Source organism: Bufo bufo, chromosome 1, assembly GCF_905171765.1.
Source record: "Bufo bufo chromosome 1, aBufBuf1.1, whole genome shotgun sequence".
Taxonomy (NCBI): Eukaryota; Metazoa; Chordata; class Amphibia; order Anura; family Bufonidae; genus Bufo; species Bufo bufo.
Genome location: NC_053389.1, coordinates 179,349,831 through 179,373,911, shown reverse-complemented (window position 1 = coordinate 179,373,911; position 24,081 = coordinate 179,349,831). Strand labels below are relative to the sequence as shown.

Here is a 24,081-nt window from a genome sequence, read left to right as displayed (position 1 = left end):
CTATTGAATGGTTTACTTTGTGCCAAAATTTTGATGCATGTTGTAACATTTAAACCAAGCAGTAAGTGTAAGTGTGGCCTCATTCAATAACAAAAAATACCTAGTGAGGCTCCAGAAGTGTCTAAAACATATAATAAATGTTGTATAAGGCATGCACACCAGTGTTTGGTGGAAATTGAGACAGAATTCTGAGACAACAGCTTAGTAAATTGCCACTTTAGTCCTTTTCAAGAAACAGGTAACTGTGAAAAGGACACATAGCACTTCATTGTCAGCACATGAGATCATTCAGCTCACTCCTCTTTAAGATAGAGTCAGTATTTATTCATAAAACATTTTGTCAGAGAATTTTTGAAGTGTCATAGTGCCACCAAAAAGGAAGTGGAAACTCAGTCCTGTAATTTGTTTCAGAAGAACTTCCCTAATTCAACGCTGAGATCTCAAAGGGTTGATCTGCTGTCTGTGTGCAGTACACGAATATTGCCATGTCCTCAAATTCCTTTACAATCGTTTTCTGTAAGTAGAAGATTCTCTTATAAAAGGATATATAAGAATGTTCAATGAGCAGCATACAGATTGTATACATTAGATGTATTATATTTTGTGCTTAGCATGTGTATTTGGGTTGTAGAGTTGTGAATTTCTGAAAGTATCAATGTACCTGTAGTCATGAATTTGTCATTTAGTTCTAGTGTCTCAATGTTTGTACATTGTGATTAGAGTCCACAGCTTTCTTTTTCTTTGTGGAGAATGTAGCCAAGAATCACAGGCATTTTCAAAAACATTATAAGTGATATACATCTATAAGCAGCATTTACTGTGATCTGTATGTAAAATTACAAGTTCCATCAGCTTCACACACTGGACTGGGAAGTTTCTGTAACGTCTGTAAATTTTCAGTTGGTAACCCTGATTAAGATAATTCATATTCTCACTTTATAAACTGACGTTTGGCTGCACCAGCGAAGACTAATAATTCTCCGTTCACGTCATGTTTGTGATGTAGTATGTATATGACAGGAGCACTGGACCAAACCAGACATTGGTATACTTTAGTAGTTGACTATCCATCTCAATAAAAGGGGATCCCACAAAAAAAAAAACATATCAGTGATATACAGTTTTTTTTGGTACTAATACTAGCTTATTTTGTACATTTTAGATTCTTGGCAAATACATTTTGTACAAAAGAATTTGGGTCCGTCTGCCAAATGTCAAGGCGATCTCTGTAAGACGGGAACCGAACACTAAATACTACCTGTTATGTGCCATAACGACCACCATAAAATTCAGGGAGTGCAGGTTCCACGTGCATGCTGGGTCCACTCTGCATTTTACCATTTTAGTGCCATAATAGCCTCCATTAAATCCAGGGAATGCAGGTACCAACATGCATGCTAAGCCCACTCTATAACTCTCCTGGTGCCAGATGGCTTCCAATAAGTGCAATGAGAGCCCACTCTATACCTCTCCTAGTGCCAAAAGGCTTCCAATGAGTGCAATGAGAGCAGCCCCCCCCCCCCCCCCCCCTCCATGGCACCACTGCACCTGCGCATTGGGATGTGCTGACTGACCCCCTTTATCTTGCATTTGTACTACAGTTTTTTTGGGGGGGTTTTACAATGAGAGTCAATGCAGACATAGTACTATTTTCTACCGTATAGGTATACAGTTGAATACATACATTCAGTGTCAGTCGTTAATCGTGCAGCTGAGCGTATGTCCCAAATGCAGCATTAACAAAGTCTTGGTTTCATTTCAACTGTTCTCATGAACTTACAGGGAATGTGCCACCAGAAAGAGACCTATTGTTTAAATCAAGTTTTCATGTTAAACATATTTCTTTTAAGAAGTTTGGTAATTTTTTTGTTTGATAGTGACTGGCTGCCCATATGTGTTTTTACAGAGGTCACTAACAGACTTTAAACTAGCATATACACCTCTCTACAGTGGTGCAGGTTTTAGCCTGGTAAAGGTTTCCTGAGCGGGGTGGAGTGGGTGCCCATATCTCCGATCCCAGTTGTTTAACCCCATAGATCCTGCAGTCAATAGTAACCGCAACAGCTAGGTGGTCTCAGAGAGAATTAGCTCCCTCTGACACTAATGAATACGACCATGGGGTGACAGTGCCTTTATATGGTAGTTGGCCTTCAAATTAAATCTCTCAGGTCTGTCTTCTGTAAATGCCCATTAGGCCCTGCCAAAGGCTCAGTCTAATAGATTGCCTGTCAGTTTCTCTATTGACAACATAATACACTTTACTCCTTGTGGAAATAATAAGTGGAAAAATAGTTTTTATTCTGAAAAAGTAGTAAAATGTAAAAAAATATAAAATAGAAATATATGGTAATATTGTAATCAATGTAATCATATTGACAAAAAAATGTAATATTGGGACGTGTTCAGGCAAAAACATTTTTATTGTGCAAAATTAGCAAAAGTAAAAAAAAAAAGTCTACATATACTTATTTTCGTAATTGTTCTGACCAGAGAATAATGTTATCATGTTACTTCTGCTGCAATGTGAACAATGGCTGGCAGAAAAGCAGTTTTTTTTATTATACTCCACAGAAAGGGTTCATAAAAGTTACTCCATGAGTATGTACAGCAAAATAGTGCCATTAAAAACTACAACTTGTCCCACAAATCAAGCTCTCACACTGCTACATCAATAGAAAAACAATAAAATTATAATTTTTGGAATGAAACAATGAAAAAATGTTAAAAAATTGCATGATCACTAAGGTGTAAAACAGGCCGACCACTAAGGGGTTAAAGTTTTCCATGTAATTTAATATAAATATATATACACTCACCTAAAGAATTATTAGGAACACCTGTTCTATTTCTCATTAATGCAATTATCTAGTCAACCAATCACATGGCAGTTGCTTCAATGCATTTAGGGGTGTGGTCCTGGTCGAGACAATCTCCTGAACTCCAAACTGAATGTCAAAATGGGAAAGAAAGGTGATTTAAGCAATTTTGAGCGTGGCATGGTTGTTGGTGCCAGACGGGCCGGTCTGAGTATTTCACAATCTGCTCAGTTACTGGGATTCTCACGCACAACCCATTTCTATGGTTTACAAAGAATAGTGTGAAAAGGGAAAAACATCCAGTATGCGGCAGTCCTGTGGGCAAAAATGCCTTGTGGATGCTAGAGGTCAGAGGAGAATGGGCCGACTGATTCAAGCTGATAGAAGAGCAACGTTGACTGAAATAACCACTCGTTACAACCGAGGTATGCAGCAAAGCATTTGTGAAGCCACAACACGCACAACCTTGAGGCGGATGGGCTACAACAGCAGAAGACCCCACCGGGAACCACAACATCTCCACTACAAATAGGAAAAAGAGGCTACAATTTGCACGAGATCACCAAAATTGGACTGTTGAAGACTGGAAAAATGTTGCCTGGTCTGATGAATCTCGATTTCTGTTGAGACATTCAAATGGTAGAGTCCGAATTTGGCGTAAACAGAATGAGAACATGTATCCATCCTCTGATGGCTACTTCCAGCAGGATAATGCACCATGTCACAAAGCTCGAATCATTTCAAATTGGTTTCTTGAACATGACAATGAGTTCACTGTACTAAAATGGCCCCCACAGTCACCAGATCTCAACCCAATAGAGCATCTTTGGGATGTGGTGGAACGGGAGCTTCGTGCCCTGGATGTGCATCCCTCAAATCTCCATCAACTGCAAGATGCTATCCTATCAATATGGGCCAACATTTCTAAAGAATGCTATCAGCACCTTGTTGAATCAATGCCACGTAGAATTAAGGCAGTTCTGAAGGCAAAAGGGGGTCCAACACCATATTAGTATGGTGTTCCTAATAATTCTTTAGGTGAGTGTATATATCTTAGAGATGAGTGAATAATTGAAAAGTTCGATTCGGCTGATTCGCCAAATTTTACAAAAAAATTTAGTTTGTGACTAATTACTTTGTCAGGAAACGCATTTTTTTGTTAGCAGCAGTTGCAATTACAGGGAGCTGCCGCCCCCATCATTGTACCCCTCAGATGCCGCGTTCATACACGGGCCAGCCGCCGCCATCTTGCTTGAAAATCTGGAGTGAAATCTCGCACGGCTGAAGATTATGTCATCACGCCGGCAGGTGTGGTGATGTCATACGTCACCACGCATGGGATTTCGGCCGAGATCTTCAATCAAGATGGAGGCTGGAGGCCCGTCGTTAGCAAATGGAGGAGGTAAGTTTTAATTTTTTTAATTCAGTAGTCCCCTGAAATGGTCTTCCAACAGTCTTGAAGGAGTTCCCAGAGATGCTTAGCACTTTTTGGCCCTTTTACTTTCACTCTGCGGTCCAGCTCACCCCAAACCATCTCGATTGGGTTCAGGTCCAGTGACTGTGGAGGCCAGGTCATCTGGCGCAGCACCCCATCACTCTCCTTCATGGTCAAATAGCCCTTACTTTCGAAGTTTTCCCAATTTTTCGGCTGACTGACTGACCTTCATTTCTTAAAGTAATGATGGCCACTCGTTTTTCTTTACTTAGCTGCTTTTTTCTTGCCATAATACCAATTCTAACAGTCTATTCAGTAGGACTATACACTGTGTATCCACCTGACTTCTCCTCAACGCAACTGATTATTCTAATCTATAGATTAGAATAAAATCTAATTTGAAAAAAAAGGATATACATCTGGTTTTAATTGTATAAAAATAATACTTTTACATAATTTTAACTACGTTTTTTGTGAGATGGAGGTGACCGAAAATTTCAAGTTCTGGCATTAGGATTTTTTTACAGCATTTCTAATGCTGGGATAAATAACGTGATATATTAACCCAATAAGGACCCATGACATACATGTACGTCATATCTGGCCGGAACTTAAAGACTAGTGACGTACATGTACTTCATGGTGATCAGGTGGGTGCAGGATCAGTGGCAGGGGTCAGTCACTGATAGCCGGACCCCTGCTGTATGCGCCGGCATTGGTGAAAACACAGATGTTGGCGCATTAATCCTTGCACAGCCACGTTCAGCGCTGACCGCGGCATTTGTGATGTATGGGGAGGGAGGGAGTTGCCATCGGGTCCCCGCGCTGCTGTGACGGGGACCCGATGGCAGGGAGGGCAGCTCGATGCCTTACCTTATACTGGTAATACACTTACAGACAATGCATTACAATACAGAAGTATTGTAATGCATTGTAAAGGGGATCAGACCCCCAAAGGTTAAAATCCCAGAGTGGGACAAAAAAAAGTAAAAGTTTCAAGTGAAAAAAAAAAAGCGTCCTTTTTCCAAAATGAAGTTAAAAAAAAAGCGAAAAAGGGAAAAGTAGACATATTAGGTATCTACGCGTCCATAAAGACACAAATAAAATTTTTGTGTGATCCCAGGAATATAAAATGAGCAGCAGTCCCAAAATTCGGAGTAAGTCCCTTCTCCAATAAAATCAAAAGAGTACGTACATATGGGTCCGCGCTAAACTGCAATGGGGAGTTTTTTTTCACAAACAGGCAGTCTTCACAGAGATTTTGCAGCTTCACAGATGCATCCCCGGTATATGGTCTTGATATCAACCAGCAAAGCGACTTCCTTCAAGAGGAACAGATCATAGTGCAATACCCAAATCTTCTTTAAAAGGTATAATTTATTGTGCTTACAATAAGACAACTTGCATATAGCGTGTAAACTTGCCCCACCCGGGTTTCGCCTTCGCTTCATCTGGGGCGTCACATTCAAATCCACCCGAACTCTGATTTAAATAATCCCTGATCACATGAGCTTAGGATAACATGTCATTTCCGGTTTTCCCGAATTCAAATTAATAAAATCACAATGGTCTCATATATAAAAATTGAATTAAGATAAAAAAGCCCACGGCATATATTCAAAACTTACAGCAATAAATGTAGAAATCTACGCGTCCATATCGACCGGCTTTATAAAAATATCACATGACCTAACCCCTCAGGTGAACACCGTCAAAAAAATAAAATAAATACTGTGCTAAAAAAAACTTTTGTCACCTTACATCACTAAAAGTGCAACACCAAGCGATCATAAAGGCGTATGCCCCCCAAAATAGTATCAATCTAACCATCACATCATCCCGCAAAAAATAAGCCCCTACCTAAGACAATCGCCCAAGAAAAAAAAAATTGGCTCTCAGACTATGGAGACACTAAAACATGATTTTTTTTTGTTTCAAAAATGCTTTTATTGTGTTAAATGTAAAAAATAAATAAATTACATTTTAGGTACAACCTGCTCTATAAAAATACCATTTAGCCTAACCCCTCAGGTGAACACAGTAAAACAGATAAAATAAAAACGGTGTCAAAAAAGCCATTTTTTGTCACCTTACATAACAAAAAGTATAATACCAACGATCAAAAAGTCATATATGCGCCAAAATAGTGCCAATCAAACCATCATCTCATCCCACAAAAAATATACCCTACCTAAGACAATTGCCCAAAAAATAAAAATAAACTATGTCTCTCAGACTATGGAGACACTAAAACATGATTTTTTTTGGGTTTAAAAAATGATATTATTATTGTGTAAAACTTAACTAAATTAAAAAACAAAGTATACATATTAGGTACTGCCACGTCCGTAAGGACCTGCTCTATAAAAATATTACATGATGTAACCCCACAGGTGAACACCGTAAAAAATAAAAACTGTCATAAAGCCATTTTTTTGTCACCTTACTCACAAATAGTGTAATAGCAAGTGATCAAAAAGTCATACGCACCCCCAAAATCACACCAATCAAACCATCATCCCAGGTGATTTTAATTAGCAGGAGGGCTCATTCACACGAACGTGTGCTGCCCGTTGCCGTTTTGCGGATCCGCAATACATGGGCACCGTTCTGTGTGCATTCACTTCAATGGGTCCGCAAATCCGGAGATGTGGAATGGTGCGGCATGGAAGCACAGAACGGAACACTACGGAAGCACTACGGAGTGCTTCCTGGGGTTCCGTTTCGTGCCTCCGCACCGCAAAAAGATATAACTTGCTCTATATTTTTGCCGAACGGACGGATCGTGGACCCATTTAATTGATCCCCATGCAGCTGGGCCACGGTCGGTGCCCCTGAATTGCGGACTGCAATTTGTGGTCCACAGCACAGGCACAGGCTTTACACAGTTGTGTGAACAAGCCCTAAGGGTGTATAAATTCCTGCCACCTCTCAGTTGCAGTTCCTGAGAGCATGTGATAAGGTGAGCTTTCACAACTGTTCACATGGTGCGGTGCTGTGAGGTGGCCATTGTTGCTTTGGTGCTGTGCTGGTGGGGCCCAGTGACAGGGTGGCTTTGCCAGACAGCGGGGGCGCTGTTTGGCTGCTGGGTCCCGCAACCTGTTAGTGCAGTGCTGCGGAGCCGGTGGTCGCTGTGCCAAATTTAGAGTAGGTTCCCACTCAAGGAGGCTACCTTGTTGTGGGGAGTGGGCCTAATGCTTTTTGATCAAATTGTATACTAATGCCTCATGTACAGTATGCAACATAGGCATACGAAAAATTGTGCTGAGAAGCAGTTATTAGATAGAAGCATAGTATTGAGGATGTGCGATCCAGTTTCACTCTCACATTTTACATGTTTTGTAGAATCTCTCCTTTTTTTCCCCTCTGGTATCAGCTCCTCTCTTTATTCAGCCCAGGTGATTTTAATTAGCAGGAGTCTGCATAAGGGCTCGTTTACACAAACGTATGTGTTCCGTTTCCGTATTGCGGACCGCATATGCAGATCCGCTGTACACGGACACCGTTCCGTGTGCATTCCGCATCACGGATGCGGACCTATTCACTTCAATGGGTCCGCAAATCCAGAGATGCGGAACGGTGTGAAACGGATACAAGGAATGGAAAGCTAAGGAAGCACTACGGAGTGCTTCCATGGGGTTCCGTTCCGTACTTCCATTCCGCAAAAATATAGATCTTTACCTGTCTTTTTGCAGAACGGAAGGATGCAGACCTATTCAAGTTCAATGGGTCTGGATCCGTCCCGGAGCCTGTACGAACATTCTCCGTGCATTGGGGACCACAAATTGCAGTGCCCAATGCACGGAATGAAACACATATGTTCGTGTAAACAAGCCCTAAGGGTGTATAAATTCCTACCACCTCTCAGTTGGAGTTTCTGAGAGCATGTGATAAGGTGAGCTTTCACAACTGTTCACATGGTGCAGTGCTGTGCACCGGACATTGTTGATTTGGTGCTGTGCTGGTGGGTTGGTGGGGCCCAGTGCCAGGGTGGCTTTGCCAGACAGAGGGTGCGCTGTTTGGCTGATGGGTGCTGCTGCCTGTTAATGCGGTGCTGCATTGCCGGTGGTCGCCGCGCCAAATTTAGAGTAGGTTCCCACTCAAGGAGGCAACCTTGTGAGTGGGCATATGCTTTTTGATAAAATTGTATACTAATGCCTCACGTACAGTATGCAAAATAGGGGTAGGTATACAACAAATTGTGCTGAGAAGCAGTTATTAGATAAAAGCATAGTATTGAGAATGTGCAATCCAGTTTCACTCTCACATTTTACAAACTGGCATTATAACAAATAATTGTGTTAATTTTTTCTATTTATACTAATATTGTTACCTCTAGTATGTAACCTCATGTATTCCGATTTATATTGTTAGCCTGTATCACTACTTTCTTTTGTATATATGTTGCCTTGATTACCTGACGTCATATCCTATGACACCAGATTTAGCGGGCTATTTAAATCCTGTCTGCTCTATACTAATTTGTTTGACAAAGACTCGATTTGTAGAGTCGAAACGCGTCACTTATCTGTCCTCTGTGGCAATAAATAGAAGTATTGTATCTACTTCAGCGAGTGCCAGTCCTCTTCTCTGTATAGCTGCGGGACGCCGACCCTGGACACGTGCACTGCGCATGAATATTGGAGTGCCGGCTGTCTTACTCTCTGATTTTACAAACCGCCATCTCATCCTGCAAATAATTAGACCCTACCTACCCTACCTAAAACTATGGCTCTCAGAATATGAAGACACTGAAACATGATTTTTTTGTTAAAAAAATGCTGTTATTGTGTAAAACTTAAATGAAAAAAGTATACATACCCATATTAGTTATTGCCACGTCCGTAAGAACCTGCTGTATAAAAATATCACATGAACTAACCACTCAGATGAGCACAGTAAAAAAATAAAATAATAATTTTTGTTACCTTACACCACAAAAAGTGTAATAACAAGTGATCAAAAAGTCATATGCACCCTAAAACAGTACCCATAAAACAGGCAACTCATACTGAAAAAAATTAGCCCCTACATAAGACAGTCATCCAAAAAAAATAAAAACTATGGCTTTTAGAATATGGAGACACAAATAATATATTTTTTTAAAAATGCTTTATTATGTAAATCTGAAGCAAGCAACCATAAAATTTTTTAATATTTGCGTTTAATATTTTCGCGTTCGTAACAACCTGCTCTATAAAAATACCATATGATATAACCTGTCAGATGAACATTGTAAATAACAAAAAAAAAGCGGTGCAAAAACAGTGTAACGGATCACCTGGCACCCCTAGACTGAGTACCTCCGTTGACGGATGCGCCTAGCGTTTTCCTGAGGCTTCCAAGCCCTCTGGCAGACACCACAATCACCGAACCGAAGCAGCATATGAATCCTCTTCAAGCATATGAATGCTGTAGGCAGTTGAATAGGAAAACCCTACGAACAGGTTTACACTCCTAGCAGTCAAACTGGGACAGCATGCAATAAATCCTCCCCCAAGCATGAGACGACACTTCACCTTGAGGGTTAAAACAGGAACACACTGTCCTGGGGCATACAGCCTCTTTTATTTACAATCCACAAACATAGTACTGCCCACAGGGGTTTGAAATACAACCAATCAATCCGTACAATAAACACAGACACTCCCACACAAAATCCTCCTCTCGGCCTGTGATAAGATTACTGAACACAATGGCGAATATAATTATCACAGGCAGAGAAATACAGTTTTATAAAACATATCACAGGAACCCCAAAACATGCAATAATCTGGGTGAACCACATATCCAAAATTCACCCAGATCCGTCCAGTAGTTTTCTAGATACAGTTTTATGCCAGTTACACCGAAAATACACAAGTTATACAGAAAATAGTCACTAATAAATGTGTCCCCTGTTTGGTAGTTTCAAACTACTGAATGATGTCTCTGTGAACCAAATACAGGCAAGATAGCACCGTGTAGAAAAGTCAGAACAGTGTCTGTGAGTTAAAATGGCCGCCATCCATTGTTCTCACCATGTGCTTCATCCATTGTTCTCACCATGGGAATAGTAAAATCCAAGCAAGTAAGGCAAATGATGCAATCCAGGGAGAGAGGGCTCAGTCCCAAGTGCCTTAAGACCCAATAATTTAAGGGACCATAATCCCAGGGCAAGAGGCGGGCACGCAGCCCCCTCCAAAAGCTCATGGCAAACTCTGGCAAAAAGGTGAGTTTGCTACATTTCTCCCCTTTACCAAAAAGACTATCCAGACTCCAGACCTTCAATCGGTCTGGGGTTCTGATAGTCGGCCGGCCTTTCTCACCCAGTGTAGCTGTCCCAGTGTCCTCCTGCCACATGTGCTCCGTTATAAACCCATAGTCTGGTGGAAAGGTACCCAGGGCGCCCTCTCCCCCAGTTGGACAAAGCTGTTGCTGGAGGGGAAGACCGACTGTCTCCCCTTGGGATAAGCATCCCTGCTGCTGGGGAACAGGACCGACTGTCCCTACTACCCGTATTCTATGTGCAGAGACTGCAGTCCCATCTGTACCGTTGTGGAGCTTTTTGTCTCCCCTTTGTGGGCTAAGCTGCCACTGGGGAGAGGGAGTAACAAGCTCCTCTCCCTTAGATACTTTCAGCCGCTGAGAAGTAGTACTGGCTGTCTCTACTCCGGGTACATCCAGCTGTAGTAGGGGATCTGGGACGACTGTCCAGCATCTCTGTAGAGTTGGTACAGAGACCTCGGTCCCATCTGCACCATCCATGCTGAATGGGCAGAGGCCAGCGGCGCTCTGCCCAGCTGCCAGCTCTTCTGCTGGGAGGGGGCCAGAGGGGGCTAAAGACTTCTCTACTGACCCCAGTACCTGGTTTGGAGTTGGCTGTGGAGGGGAGGGGTTGCTTACCTCCTCCTCCTGGTACTGCTGCTGTTGGGGAGAGAGACCGACTGTCTCCCCTCCCTGTAAAGCACTCTGCCGCTGGGAAGGAAGGACGACAAACTTCTCATCCTGTATTACCCCCATCTGGAGTTGGAGATCTGGGCCTGCTGCCCAGCATCCATGTAGGGCCGGTAGAGAGATCTCAGTCCCATCTCCACCTGCCATCTGTGGGTCTTCCCAGGACCAGTCGATAAAGTCCCTCATTTCTGGGGCTGGTTGGGGAGTAGGAGGTACCGAATGCAGGTCTCCTGATGACGGGCTTAGTTGTTGGGGAGGGGGAACGAAACTCCACGCTCCCAATGGTGTACAGTCCATAAGCCCCATCAGGTTAGAGACAGGCGGTGTCACTTGATCATATAAGTCCGCATTCTGTTTGATCTCCCACTGCTCTGGTGGTACTTGCAGGGTATAGGGTGACTGACTGGAGCTGACCAGGTGCTGGTAATCCTGCTCCAGTTCCCATTCCTGGACAGCCAGTTCAATCAGGTCTGGCCTTAGGTCTTCGGCCATAGGGAGATCCAGCACGGCCTCTCTGTAGTCAAATATGTCCCAAAGTCGTGACTCTGCCGCACTCCCAAATTCCGGTTCTGCAAAGGCCCCCCATAATAAGCCAGGGCCATTATAATCCTTGCCCTCGGGTTTGTCAAATTTGGCCATTCCGGGAACCCGCTGAACCGCGTACCAACGTAGCGCTTGGTATGAATCATCGAGACCCAGTTCCCTCCATGCCAGTGAATCAAGTTGCCTCACCAATTCCTCCTGGGCCTGTTCTCCCAGCATAGGTATCCGTAGGGCCACTCTGGCTTGTAACCGCTGCTCCTTGCTGGAAAGACGCTCACCTCGCCAACGCTGGACACCTTCTAGGGTTTCTTCCCACATCTCTTGTCGGGCGCTCTCTCTGCAGTCCAACCTGGTTGCCTCTCCTATTGGCTTAACCAGTGGTGCCAAGAGGTTCTGTAACCTCCGGTTACATTCCTTTTCTACCTCGAGCGTCGTCCAGGGACTCGCTGGTTCTATGCCGCTCCATAATAATTCCTGTGTCTCCAGGGTGTTGTTCCTCTCACACCAGGACGCCATCCCACTGCTTGCCACCAATGTAACGGATCACCTGGCACCCCTAGACTGAGTACCTCCGTTGACGGATGCGCCTAGCGTTTTCCTGAGGCTTCCAAGCCCTCTGGCAGACACCACAATCACCGAACCGAAGCAGCATATGAATCCTCTTCAAGCATATGAATGCTGTAGGCAGTTGAATAGGAAAACCCTACGAATAGGTTTACACTCCTAGCAGTCAAACTGGGACAGCATGCAATAAATCCTCCCCCAAGCATGAGACGACACTTCACCTTGAGGGTTAAAACAGGAACACACTGTCCTGGGGCATACAGCCTCTTTTATTTACAATCCACAAACATAGTACTGCCCACAGGGGTTTGAAATACAACCAATCAATCCGTACAATAAACACAGACACTCCCACACAAAATCCTCCTCTCGGCCAGTGATAAGATTACTGAACACAATGGCGAATATAATTATCACAGGCAGAGAAATACAGTTTTATAAAACATATCACAGGAACCCCAAAACATGCAATAACCCCATAACCAGTATATCTTCGGAACCGGGGGATCTGGGTGAACCACATATCCAAAATTCACCCAGATCCGTCCAGTAGTTTTCTAGATACAGTTTTATGCCAGTTACACCGAAAATACACAAGTTATACAGAAAATAGTCACTAATAAATGTGTCCCCTGTTTGGTAGTTTCAAACTACTGAATGATGTCTCTGTGCACCAAATACAGGCAAGATAGAACCGTGTAGAAAAGTCAGAACAGTGTCTGTGAGTTAAAATGGCCGCCATCCATTGTTCTCACCATGTGCTTCATCCATTGTTCTCACCATGGGAATAGTAAAATCCAAGCAAGTAAGGCAAATGATGCAATCCAGGGACAGAGGGCTCAATCCCAAGTGCCTTAAGACCCAATAATTTAAGGGACCATAATCCCAGGGCAAGAGGCGGGCACGCAGCCCCCTCCAAAAGCTCATGGCAAACTCTGGCAAAAAGGTGAGTTTGCTACAAACAGCAATGTTTTGTTAACTTGCTTTATAAAAAGTGTAATATAAAGCAGCCAAAAATCATATGTACCCTAAAATAGTACCAACAAAACTGCCACCTTATCCCGTAGTTTCCAAAATGGGGTAATTTTTTTGCAGTTTCTACTCTAGTGGTGCATCAAACGTGACATGGCAGCCTAAAATATCCCAGTGAAATCTGCCTTCCAAAAACCATATGGCGTTCCTTTCCTTCTGTGCCCTGCCGTGTGCCCGTACAGCAGTTTACGACCACATATGAGGTGTTTCTGTAAACTACCGAATCAGGGCAATAAATATTGAGTTTTGTTTGGCTGTTAACCCTTACTTTGTTACTGGAAAAAAATTGAAAAACTACCAAAACAGTGAAATTCTGAAATTTCATCTACATATACCTTTAATTCTTGTGGAACACCTGAATGGTTACGAAAGTTTGTAAAATCAGTTTTGAATACCTTGAGGGGTGTAGTTTCTAAAATGAGGTGATTTAATATGTAAGCCCCAGAAAGTGAATTTTTAGATTTCCTTCTAAATTTCTAAGCCTTCTAACGTCCCCAAAAAATAAAGTGTCATTTTCAAAATGATCCAAACATGAAGTAGACATATGGGGAATGTAAAGTAATAACTATTTTTTGAGGTACTACTATTATAAAAGTTGAGAAATTGAAATTCGTACATTTGCTAATTTTTCGACATTTTTGGCAAATTTGGTATTTGTTTATAAATAAAAATGAAATATTTTTGACTCAATTTTACCACTGTCATGAAGTACAACATGTGACGAGAAAACAATCTCAGAATTGCCTGGATAAGTAAAAGCGTTTTAAAGTTATTGCCACATAAAGGGACACTGGTCAGATTTGCTAAAAATGGCATTGTCCTTAAGGTGAAAAATGTCAGGGTCCTTATGGGGTTAATAGCTCAGGTATATTCTTTTTTTTTTTCTTGAAGTGGTATTTCACACATTGTATTAAAGTAATGTTCAAACTGTGGCAGAATTGTGTTTTTAGGTCAAGTTTTATTGATTTTGTTTTGTGGTTTATATAAATTGCAATTATGCCATCTGCATGCAGTACTGCAATGTGGGTTTTGATAGAAACAGTTTCAGAAAGATTTGTAAAACTCCAGAAAAGCCACATGTATTTTGCCCTCTCTTGGACCTTCACATACAATATGAAACATATAATTCAATACAATTGACATTTACAAAATGATGCCAACATAAAGTAGACAAATAGTAAAAGTTAATAACTATTTTATGAATTATCACTATCCATCTTAAAAGCTGAAAATTCTAATTTAGAACAGTAAATCTTTCCAAATTTTTGGTAGGTTTAGTTTAAAAAATAAGTAAGTAAATAAATAAATGTAAAATATACTGACTCAAATTTACCACTAACATGAAGTACGATGTGTCACAAGAAAACAATCTCAGATTCAGATATGGAAAAGCATTCTAAAGTTATTACCACATAGTGACACGTCAGATTTGCAAATTTTCAGGAAGGTGAAAAATGGCACATCTGGAAGGGGTTAATGGCACAGACTAGTTTGATACCTAAAGAAAAGTGATTTTCTCCACATTCAAAAATTCATAACTTTTTTCATTTTCTATAGTTGTATGTGGGCTTGTTTTTGTGGTATCAGTTGTATATTTCAGTGGCACCATTTTGGGGAACATATAACTTATTGTTTAAATTTTACTAACTGTTTATGGGGGAAAGAAAAAAAGCTATTCTGTCTTTTGTTTTTTTCCCATTTTAAATTCTCTGCCATTCACCGTGCAGCATTCTGTAATTAATGTTACCTGTATTCTGTGGGTTGGTATGATTATGGCGTTACTCAGGGGTGCACCACCAATGAGGCCAGGTATGGTGATCCCCTCAGGCAGCACCAGGTAGGGGCAAGAGGGGGGCAGCCGAAGGGCCATGGGCTGAAGGGAAGGGGTTAGGTTAAGAAATTGGCAGTGGGAAAGGGAGGCGCGGGTGCAATGCGTGAGGTGAAAGCATTGCACCCGCACTGAATCCGGACCCATTCACTTCAATGGGGCTGTGCAGATGAGCTGTAATTTTCATGCATCACTTGTGCATTCCGTGAAAATTGGAGCATGTTCTATATTCTGCGTTTTTCACTCAAAGCAGGCCCCATAGAAATGAATGGGGCTGCGGTGCAATTTTCACGCATGGTTGCTAGGAGATGATAGGGATCAAAGCAACCCTGGACCCCATTAAAGTGTATTCACTGTATTATTTTCCCTTATAACATTGTTATCTTAATACAGAATGCTCACTAAAATGTGGATTGAGGGGTTAAAAAAATAAAAAAATGAACTCACCTTATCCAATTGATCGCGCAGCCGGCATCGTTTTCTTGCTTCTTCATTTAGGACCTGCAAAAGGACCTATGATGACGTAATCGGGCTCACCACGTGGTAAGGCGGTGACATCAGAGCAGGTCCTGCTGAATGAAGATAAAAGATTTCTTACGTCATCAAAGGTCCCTTTGCAGGTACTGAAAGAAGAAGCAAGAAAACGATGCCAGCTGCGCCATCCATTGGATAAGGTGAGTGAATTTATTATTTTTTTTTAACTCCTCAATCCACATTTTAGTAAGCATTCTGTATTAAGAATGCTATTATTTTGATTTATAACTATGTTATAAAGCAGGCATGCTCAACCTGCGGCCCTTCAGCTGTTGTAAAACTACAACTCCCACAATGCCCTGCTGTAGGCTGATAGCTGTAGGCTGTTCAGGCATGCTGGGAGTTGTAGTTTTGCAACAGCTGGAGGGCCGCAGGTTGAGCATTCCTGTTATAAAGGAATATAATAAAATGAATAGAACACCTAACCCAAACCCGAACTTCAGTGAAGAAGTCCGGGTTCGGGTCTGGGTACCACATTCAGTTTTTTCTCACTCGTGTGCAAAACGCATTGCACTCACGCGGAAAAAACGGAACATCGGAACACAATCGCAGTCAAAACTGACTGCAATTGAGTGCCTACTTGCGCGGTTTTCCCGCAATGCACACGCGACGCATCCAGATCAAATCCGGGATGCCCGTGTGAAAGAGGCCTTAAACAGTTTTTCGTTACAAGGTTTAATGAATCTTTTCCCTCAAAACCGTATAGCATTCTGGTCAGCTTCTTCTGCTCCATCATCTGCTGCTGCCGATTGCATTGCATTTCATAGTGTCAGGTCCTCTTTAATAAAAAATAAATAAATGATGTTTTTGTGCCGCTGTATTCTGATAGCCATAACTTTTTAATTTAGTTGTCAACAGAGCTGTATGTGGGCTTGTTTTATGCAGGAAAGTAGTAGTTATCACTGGTACCATTTTGCTAAAAATGACTATTCGTTCACTTTTTGATCCAATTTTTTGGGAAAAGAGATGAACAAATAAAGAAATTCTAGAATTGTATTTACATTTTTATGCCTTTTTTCTGTGTGGTATAATACACATTTAAATATCAATTCATATAGTTTTGTTGTTTTTCTACTTTTGGGCAAAAGAATAGCCACCTGCACACATTGTGGAATACGGGTGGTTTTTCGGTGTGGATTTACGGACGGAAAAACAGCAGCATATCACAGTACCAGCAAAATGTTTGAGATTACACATATCTCATGTACACTTTGTGGATTTTTTTCCGTGTGGAAATTGACCTGCATTACAGTCAATTATGTTTACAGTTTTAGCTGCGGATTTCACCTTTTTCAATGGAAGGTTGAGATCTGTGGCAAAACCGCATCAAATCTGAACCAAGAACCGCTGTTAGAACATCGCACATTTTTTGGTGTGGATATGCTGCAGAAACGCACATAAATATGCATGGAGATTCCTGCTGATCTTATATGCATTCTTCCGCACCCATTTGCAGGTCCCCTAAGGGCACCTGCACACGGTGCCGATTTGTGTGCAGAGAACCTATATTAAAACCGCACCATTTATTTATCAGGCTGATTTTCTGCAAATCTCACCCTTCCATTGAAAAGGCTGAAATCCACGCATTAAAAACGCAACATCAATTGACATGCTGCAGGTCAATATCTGCACATAAAGGGTCATGCACACGGCCGTTGGGCATTTTTTGGTACGCAAATTGCAATATACAAAACACGGATACCGGCTGTGTGTATTCGGCATTTTGCAGAACAGAAGGTCCGGCCCCTAATAGAACAGGTCTACCCTTGTCTGTAATGCGGATAATAATGGGACATGTTCTATTTGTTTGCGGAACGGCCATTCAGACAAATGGACACGGAATTCACACGGTGTCATTTCCATTTTTTGCAGTGTCATTGAAGTGAATGGTTCCTCATATGGTCCGCAAAATAAACACTCATGTGCATGAGCCCTAAGAAAAAAGTGTACATGACATTTGTCTAATCTCATACACGTTGCTGGTACTGTATTAAGCTGAGTTTCTTCAGAATGAAATCCATGTGAAAAAAAGCCAACTGCACAGGAGTGCGGGTGAACGCACATGAGATCTGCACAAATGCTTTTCTGCAGCATATCCACAGTTTATTAACAGTGGATTTTAGAGATAGTACCCCTCAAATCTGACTTAGGCCTCTCACCCAGTAGAGAGTACTGGGTGAGAGGCCTAAGTCTCTACTTTGAACTGATGAGGGGCAATCACACTGAAACAGCTATCTGCAGATGAGATGCTGGCTTATTTATTATGCAGTCATGTCCCAAGGCCGATTTAAAAGGGTCAAACATTGACTTATAGGATAGCTGCCTGTCAGGACTTGAACCCAGGGAGTCCTGTGTCCCAGGCTGCAGCTCTTCCAACTGAGCTATTTCTGGACAGCTCCTGTTCTGACCTTAAGCCTAGCTCCCTGTGCCTCTAGTTTCAGTTCCCACCTCTCTGGTTTGCTCCACCCGTTCCCTGATTGAACATCCTATTTAAACCCAGCCTTGCACTTCCTGCCTTGCGAGATTATTGTGCTCTTGTAATCAAGCTGCTCTCTCCTGCTCTGCTGCTCATACTGAAGCTCATCTTGTGCATCGACCACTGGCTTCTTCCTCACTATATTATCGGCCTTGCAATTACCCTAAGTAGTCGCAATAAAAGACTCCGAACCAGACCCGGACCATTACAGATTGATGTCATCCGAAAACCTCTTAGTGCAGTAGAGAAAGAGGCGCCGTGCAGAAAATCGGTGCCTCTATTGTGGGGACTCAGGACATTATGCCATTAACTGTCCCAACAAGTTTCAAAGGTCTATAGCCTGCACTAGTGCTAAGTCAGATAGCAATTTAGAACTTTCTGAACTGCCGGATTCAGTTATGCAGACCATCTCATCTGTAACGGTCCGGGTCTGGTTCGGAGTCTTTTATTGCAACTACTTAGGGTAATTGCAAGGCCAATAACATAGTCGGGAAGAAGCCAGTGGTCGATGCACAAGATGAGCGTCAGTATTAGCAGCAGAGCAGGAGAGACTAGCTTGATTACAAGGTGAGAGCACAATGATCTCAGAAGGCAGGAAGTGCAAGGCTGGGTTTAAATAGGATGTTCAATCGGGGAACAGGGTGGAGCAAAGCAGAGAGGCGGGAACTGAAGCTAGAGGCACAGGGAGCTAGGCTTCAGGTCAGCACAGGAGCTGTCTAGAAAGCTGAATAGCTCAGTTGGAAGAGCTGCACCCTGGGTTCAAGTCACGTTCCAGACACATCTATTTTAGTAACTTCTTGCATACCCCTTGTGATAACAATTCTGGAGCATCTGTTCTTATCCCTCTAAGTTATGCCATTAGTTTTTATTTCTACTGAAAGTTATGAATGTATTGTTTGCAATAAAGGTACAGATGGGTGTTACCAGTTGGGGGGGTGCAGAGTCTGACACCAGCAGCACTGATTAGACAGAGTCAGACACAACCGCCACTGGTAACACCCAGCGGTATCTTTACTGCAGTCTGCTGGCAATTTGTAGGCTTCTAGTGTGAATAATACAGGAATGGCACAGCACAGAGTCACAAGACTAGATGCTCCAGAATTGTTATTACATGGGGAATGCTAGTAGTTCCTGAAACAGATACTCTCAGCTAAAACTGTTGCGAGTATACTGCAAGGAAGGTCAGTGCTGCAATGACAAAGTGAAGAGGTAAAAGAAGAATTCCTTACTCTCTGACTGCACCTAAGTACTAGTGATGAGCGGCAGGGGCAATATTTAGTGAATATTTGGGCGAATATTCATCATATATTCGCAAATTTGTGATCTCCAGTCATTGTTTTCTTGATTGCAGAAATCGGCAATCAGAAAATTCACGTTAATAAAATTTGCAACAAAGATTTGCGATATAGAAATTTGCGATCAACACTACTCCTAAAGTCAAAGATATTGCAGCTTTCTCATTGACCCACAAGCAAGAAGAAGTGAGGGATCATGGGTACTGATGAAAAAAAAAATCTACAATTTTCGGAATTACGAAGATATAGCACTATATTCCAGATATTCGCAAATTCTTGAATGGCCAATATTCGCAATAAAAATTTGCGATTTGAATATTCACGATCAACACTACTAAGTACTAGTGACTAGAAGCGGGGTTCTACCACATCTGCTGTCCTCTAGGGTAAAGTAGTATCTATATGTGACATCGTCACACACCTGTACTTGCAGACGAGAGTCCACGATGTTGATGTGTAGTTGTGAATACTTGATAGTTCTCCCGATCCCCCAATCCGGTGGAAGCAGTCAGGCTGGGTAGTTGGAAAACGTGGCCCAGCCGGCAGCATGTTTCCTATTCAAAAAAACTTGCACTCCAGATCGGAGCGCCAGTGACGTCACGCTGGCTTACAGCTACAGAAGCTGTTGTGGACGAGAAAGCCGATAAGTTTCGAAAGGATCGCTTTTCTTCCTCAGGGATAGGGTCCTCTTGCCTGTGCTTCTCCTTAAAGGGAATCTGTCACTAGCAATTTACCCAATTTTTTTTTTCATGAATCCATGTTTAACAGAGTACCTTTTTTCCATCTGTCTTATTCTTTTGATTGTCAGTCTTGTCATTTCTTCAAAAAATCGATTCTTATGATATGTAAATGACGCTGTAAGGAGCCCAGAGGGGCGTTCTTCTTTCTCCACGGTGCCCAGGAACGCCCCTCTGAAGTGCCGTGCCCGCCGAAATCTGAAAACTAATAACGCCTCCAAGTTCATCTCAATCGCCTCCCAGAGGCGCGGCTAAGTGCTCAACACCCCGCCTCATCAGCGCCGCGCTCTGCGGCAAACACCCCGATCCTCCTCTCGCCGGCATCCCAAATCCCGCGCAGGCGCAGTGCCGGCGATTGCCTGCGCTATGATAAGATGACTGTCGGCACTGCACCTGCGCGGGATTTGGGATGTCGGCGAGAGGAGGATCGGGGTGTTTGCCGCAGAGCGCGGCGCTGAGGAGGGGGGGTGTTGAGCACTTAGCAGCGCCTCTGGGAGGCGATTTAGATGAACTTGGAGGCGTTATTAGTTTTCAAATTTAGAGGGCACGGCACTTCAGAGGGGCGTTCCTGGGCACCGTGGAGAAAGAAGAACGCCCCTCTGGGCTCCTTACAGCGTCATTTACATATCATAAGAATCGATTTTTTGAAGAAATGACAAGACGGACAAATAAAAGAACAAGAAAAAAAGGTACTCTGTTAAACATGGATTCATGAAAAAAAAAAATTGGTAAATTGCTAGTGACAGATTCCCTTTAAGATTCCTTTTGGGGCGGGGTTATACAAGTCAGGTTATTACAATGTAGTCTTTAAGTTAGGGTGACAGAACACAGTTTCAGTTATCAAATGCGAATAGCTCCACTTCGCTGTTTAGTCCAATGGGGGCAAGGCTATTCAAATAAAAAATCCATCTTGTCTCAGCGCGTGACAGGTATTTTATTAAATAACATTCTCTCCTTCCAGTTTTTACCTTCTCCATGCCACATACTGATGACTCTTCCACTTGCTATCATGTACCTCCAGGTAATGTCTGGATGGGGAATGACCCTCATATTTTCTCCCAATATTGTATATGTGTTCCCTTATACGTTCCTGTAGTGGTCTTTTTGTTCTGCCTATATATATTTTCACATGAGCAAATTATTCTATATATCACACTTTCACTGTAGCATGTGATATGTTGTTTTATTGTGTGTGTAAAGGAACCTTCTTTGTCTTTTATTTCATAAACTGGTTTGGTGGTTGATAATTTTCTGCAGCACATGCATCTTTTACATGGTAAGAACCCGTTTGGAACCCCTGTTATGTTATCAATATTAGCTGCCTTTTTAAAAATGGAGCGGGCTTTTTCCGGGATATGTCCACTTATAGTTTTACCTTGTCACAGGATGTCCCAGTGTTTGTTAACTATACTTCTTAAAATGCCTGATTAGTTATTATTAGAGAGGAGTGATTTTTTAAAAAATTTGATTTGGAGAGTTCGCAGAATTTCCCAAAAAGATATGATTCGTTCCAAAATTATTGGTGACAAAGCACGTTAGAAATCTGCTATTTTCTAGCTGCAGAGAGTCTGTATATTGGTGTAGAACACTGTGCATTGCAGAAACATGCATAGGTAGTCTGCTGTGGTAGTGAAACAGTACTGTGAGTAAGTATGACATGCAGATGACAGGTGTCACTCTTAGAATCACCAGGTATAAAGAACCATACAGTGGCCTAAGATTCTAATATAGAGTGAAAGAGCGCACTCCTTTTACACAGTCATCAGCTGATTCCACATAGATTTCTACAAAACCTGTTCTGTTACACGCTGATATAAGTAGTGCCCCCCTGACAGAGTGGAGAGGGTGTCAGCAGTAAGTTTGTATTGATGTCACTGTTTATTTTGCACTTCTTCTGATCCGTCATAAGAACAATCCCCCAAAAAACGGATCCTGTCTTTTAAGCACCCAGCTTACATTTTGTCAGTAATCCATAGTTATTGCTAGGGCCAAAAAAAAAAAAAGCAGGAGTGGATACTAAACAGAGACGACACGTGATTGGAAAGTTTGCATGTCTTCTGTGTTTTGTACCCACTCCTGCTTTTGGCTTCCAATTCTTGAGCGTATCCTGATGCAAAATAGGGACTGTGTGATACAGGCCTTACAAAGACAGGATCCGTTGTGTTTCTCATTTTTCCGTCCTTCTGACAGATCAGTAGAAGGGAAAAAATAAATGGTGATGTCAACAAGGCCAAACAGGGACAATAGTGGCCCTGTCAGAGTAGGGAGGGTGGCAACCACATGAGGAGTCAACACAGTGGTCCAGTTACATTATGGGAAGGGGGGCAACCGCATGATGAGTCAACACAATGATCCAGTCACAGAGTGGTAAGGGTGGGAATCGCATGAGGAGTAAATACAGTGACCCAGTCGCAGAATCGTGAGGGTGGGAATCGCATGAGGAGTCAACACAATGGCCCAGTGTCACGACCGCTAGCCCAGCAGCAGTCGTGTCGCACCAGACGGAGGGGAAGGGGGACCCTTATCTACGGATGGGAAGTAGAATGGCCACCCCTGACTAACCCTAAGCTGGCACCTGTCTGCCCTGATACCCTAGACGGGGTGTGAACCCGTGCGGCGAGCAGGATGCCTAAACCCTCAGTCGCCCTAACAAGACTGGACTGGGGAGAGGCCGATGGGAGCGCTAGTCACCATCACTCACGTCTAGAAAAAACAACAGGGGAAGACAGCAACAAACCAACAACAGCAGAGATAGACTTATCCAGTCACGAGCAGAGAAGGCGATCCCAAACACGACAGTCCACGCCGGACAAGAGCTCCACAGCAACACCATCAAACGATCTCCTTCCAAGGTCAGAGTAGCACTGGAAGTAAGGACTATATCTGGCAATGACTGCAAGTGAAACTGAAACTAATATAGTAGCTGGGAGTGGCAGACAGGACTCACCTGAGAAGGATGCCTACAAACTCCCAGTCAGGACAAAAAGGTTCACAAGGCAAAACCCAGATGACATACCCTGAACCACGGAGCAAACTCACAAGCTATCGCGAGTAGCAAGTCGCTGCGACCTTCTCCTCCCAGACCTGTCTGGATCAGTCACAGTCGTGACACCCAGTCACAGAGTGGTCCATGCTGACGTCTTCCAGTGCCTTGATGAAAAATTCCCACACCGATGAGTATGACATTTCCCCCCCCCACCACTCCGGGCTGACTGCCTGCTACCGCTGCCTTCGTGAACCCGTGCACTGCTACTTCTTTCCGGATAGGTAGGCTCCTGTGTAGCAAGCAGTCTACCCCGGGCACGTTTGGCTACAAATTTCATACTGCTGCTGACTCATGGCTGCGCTACCACCCTGCTGGCTCAGCTGCTGCCTCACGCAAAAGCTGCCACGGTCTTCTCCTAATGATGACGAAGCCCCCTCTTCACCCGGCTCCCATGTGCGATTGGCTATATCATCATCCACCACTGTCTTCACGTCATTTATATCACCCTCACCAGTCTCAGGGCCACGTGCCTGACCGCTTGCAACACCAGCTCCCACGCGACTCTCATCATCGCTACTTGCCTGCCAACGGGAGGAAGCAGTGGATTTCTCCTCCACATCTGTCTGCCGGACATACTGTACTGTAAAATTAACTGCAAGGGTAAAAGAGCAATTGTCACGATCAGTGTGCGGGAAAAACTCCACACTAAACACAGTAGGGAAGGGGAACAGTAACTGGGCCTAAAAACTAGGGAAGGAACAGGTCACCTCCTAAACAACCCTAATCTGGGCCCTAACTACCTATCAATATGAATAGACCTTGAAGGTAGGAATATTCATATGCTGTATACCTAGGCCCACTATCCCTATAAGGCCCTAGAATGAAGTTAGGACCAGAGA

General features: G+C 43.0%; 1 protein-coding gene across 2 annotated transcripts in view; it reads left to right on the top strand.

Moving 5' to 3' along the window:
• Positions 1-393: 393 nt before the first annotated feature.
• LOC121001612 (killer cell immunoglobulin-like receptor 3DS1) overlaps positions 394-24,081 on the top strand; it is a 77,328-nt gene continuing 53,640 nt past the window's right edge. For both annotated transcript variants that reach the window (XM_040432784.1, XM_040432777.1), the window contains exon 1: positions 394-516. In XM_040432784.1, coding sequence (XP_040288718.1) covers positions 486-516 — 31 coding nt within the window. In that variant the 5' untranslated portion in view covers positions 394-485. The remainder of the gene's footprint in view (positions 517-24,081) is intronic.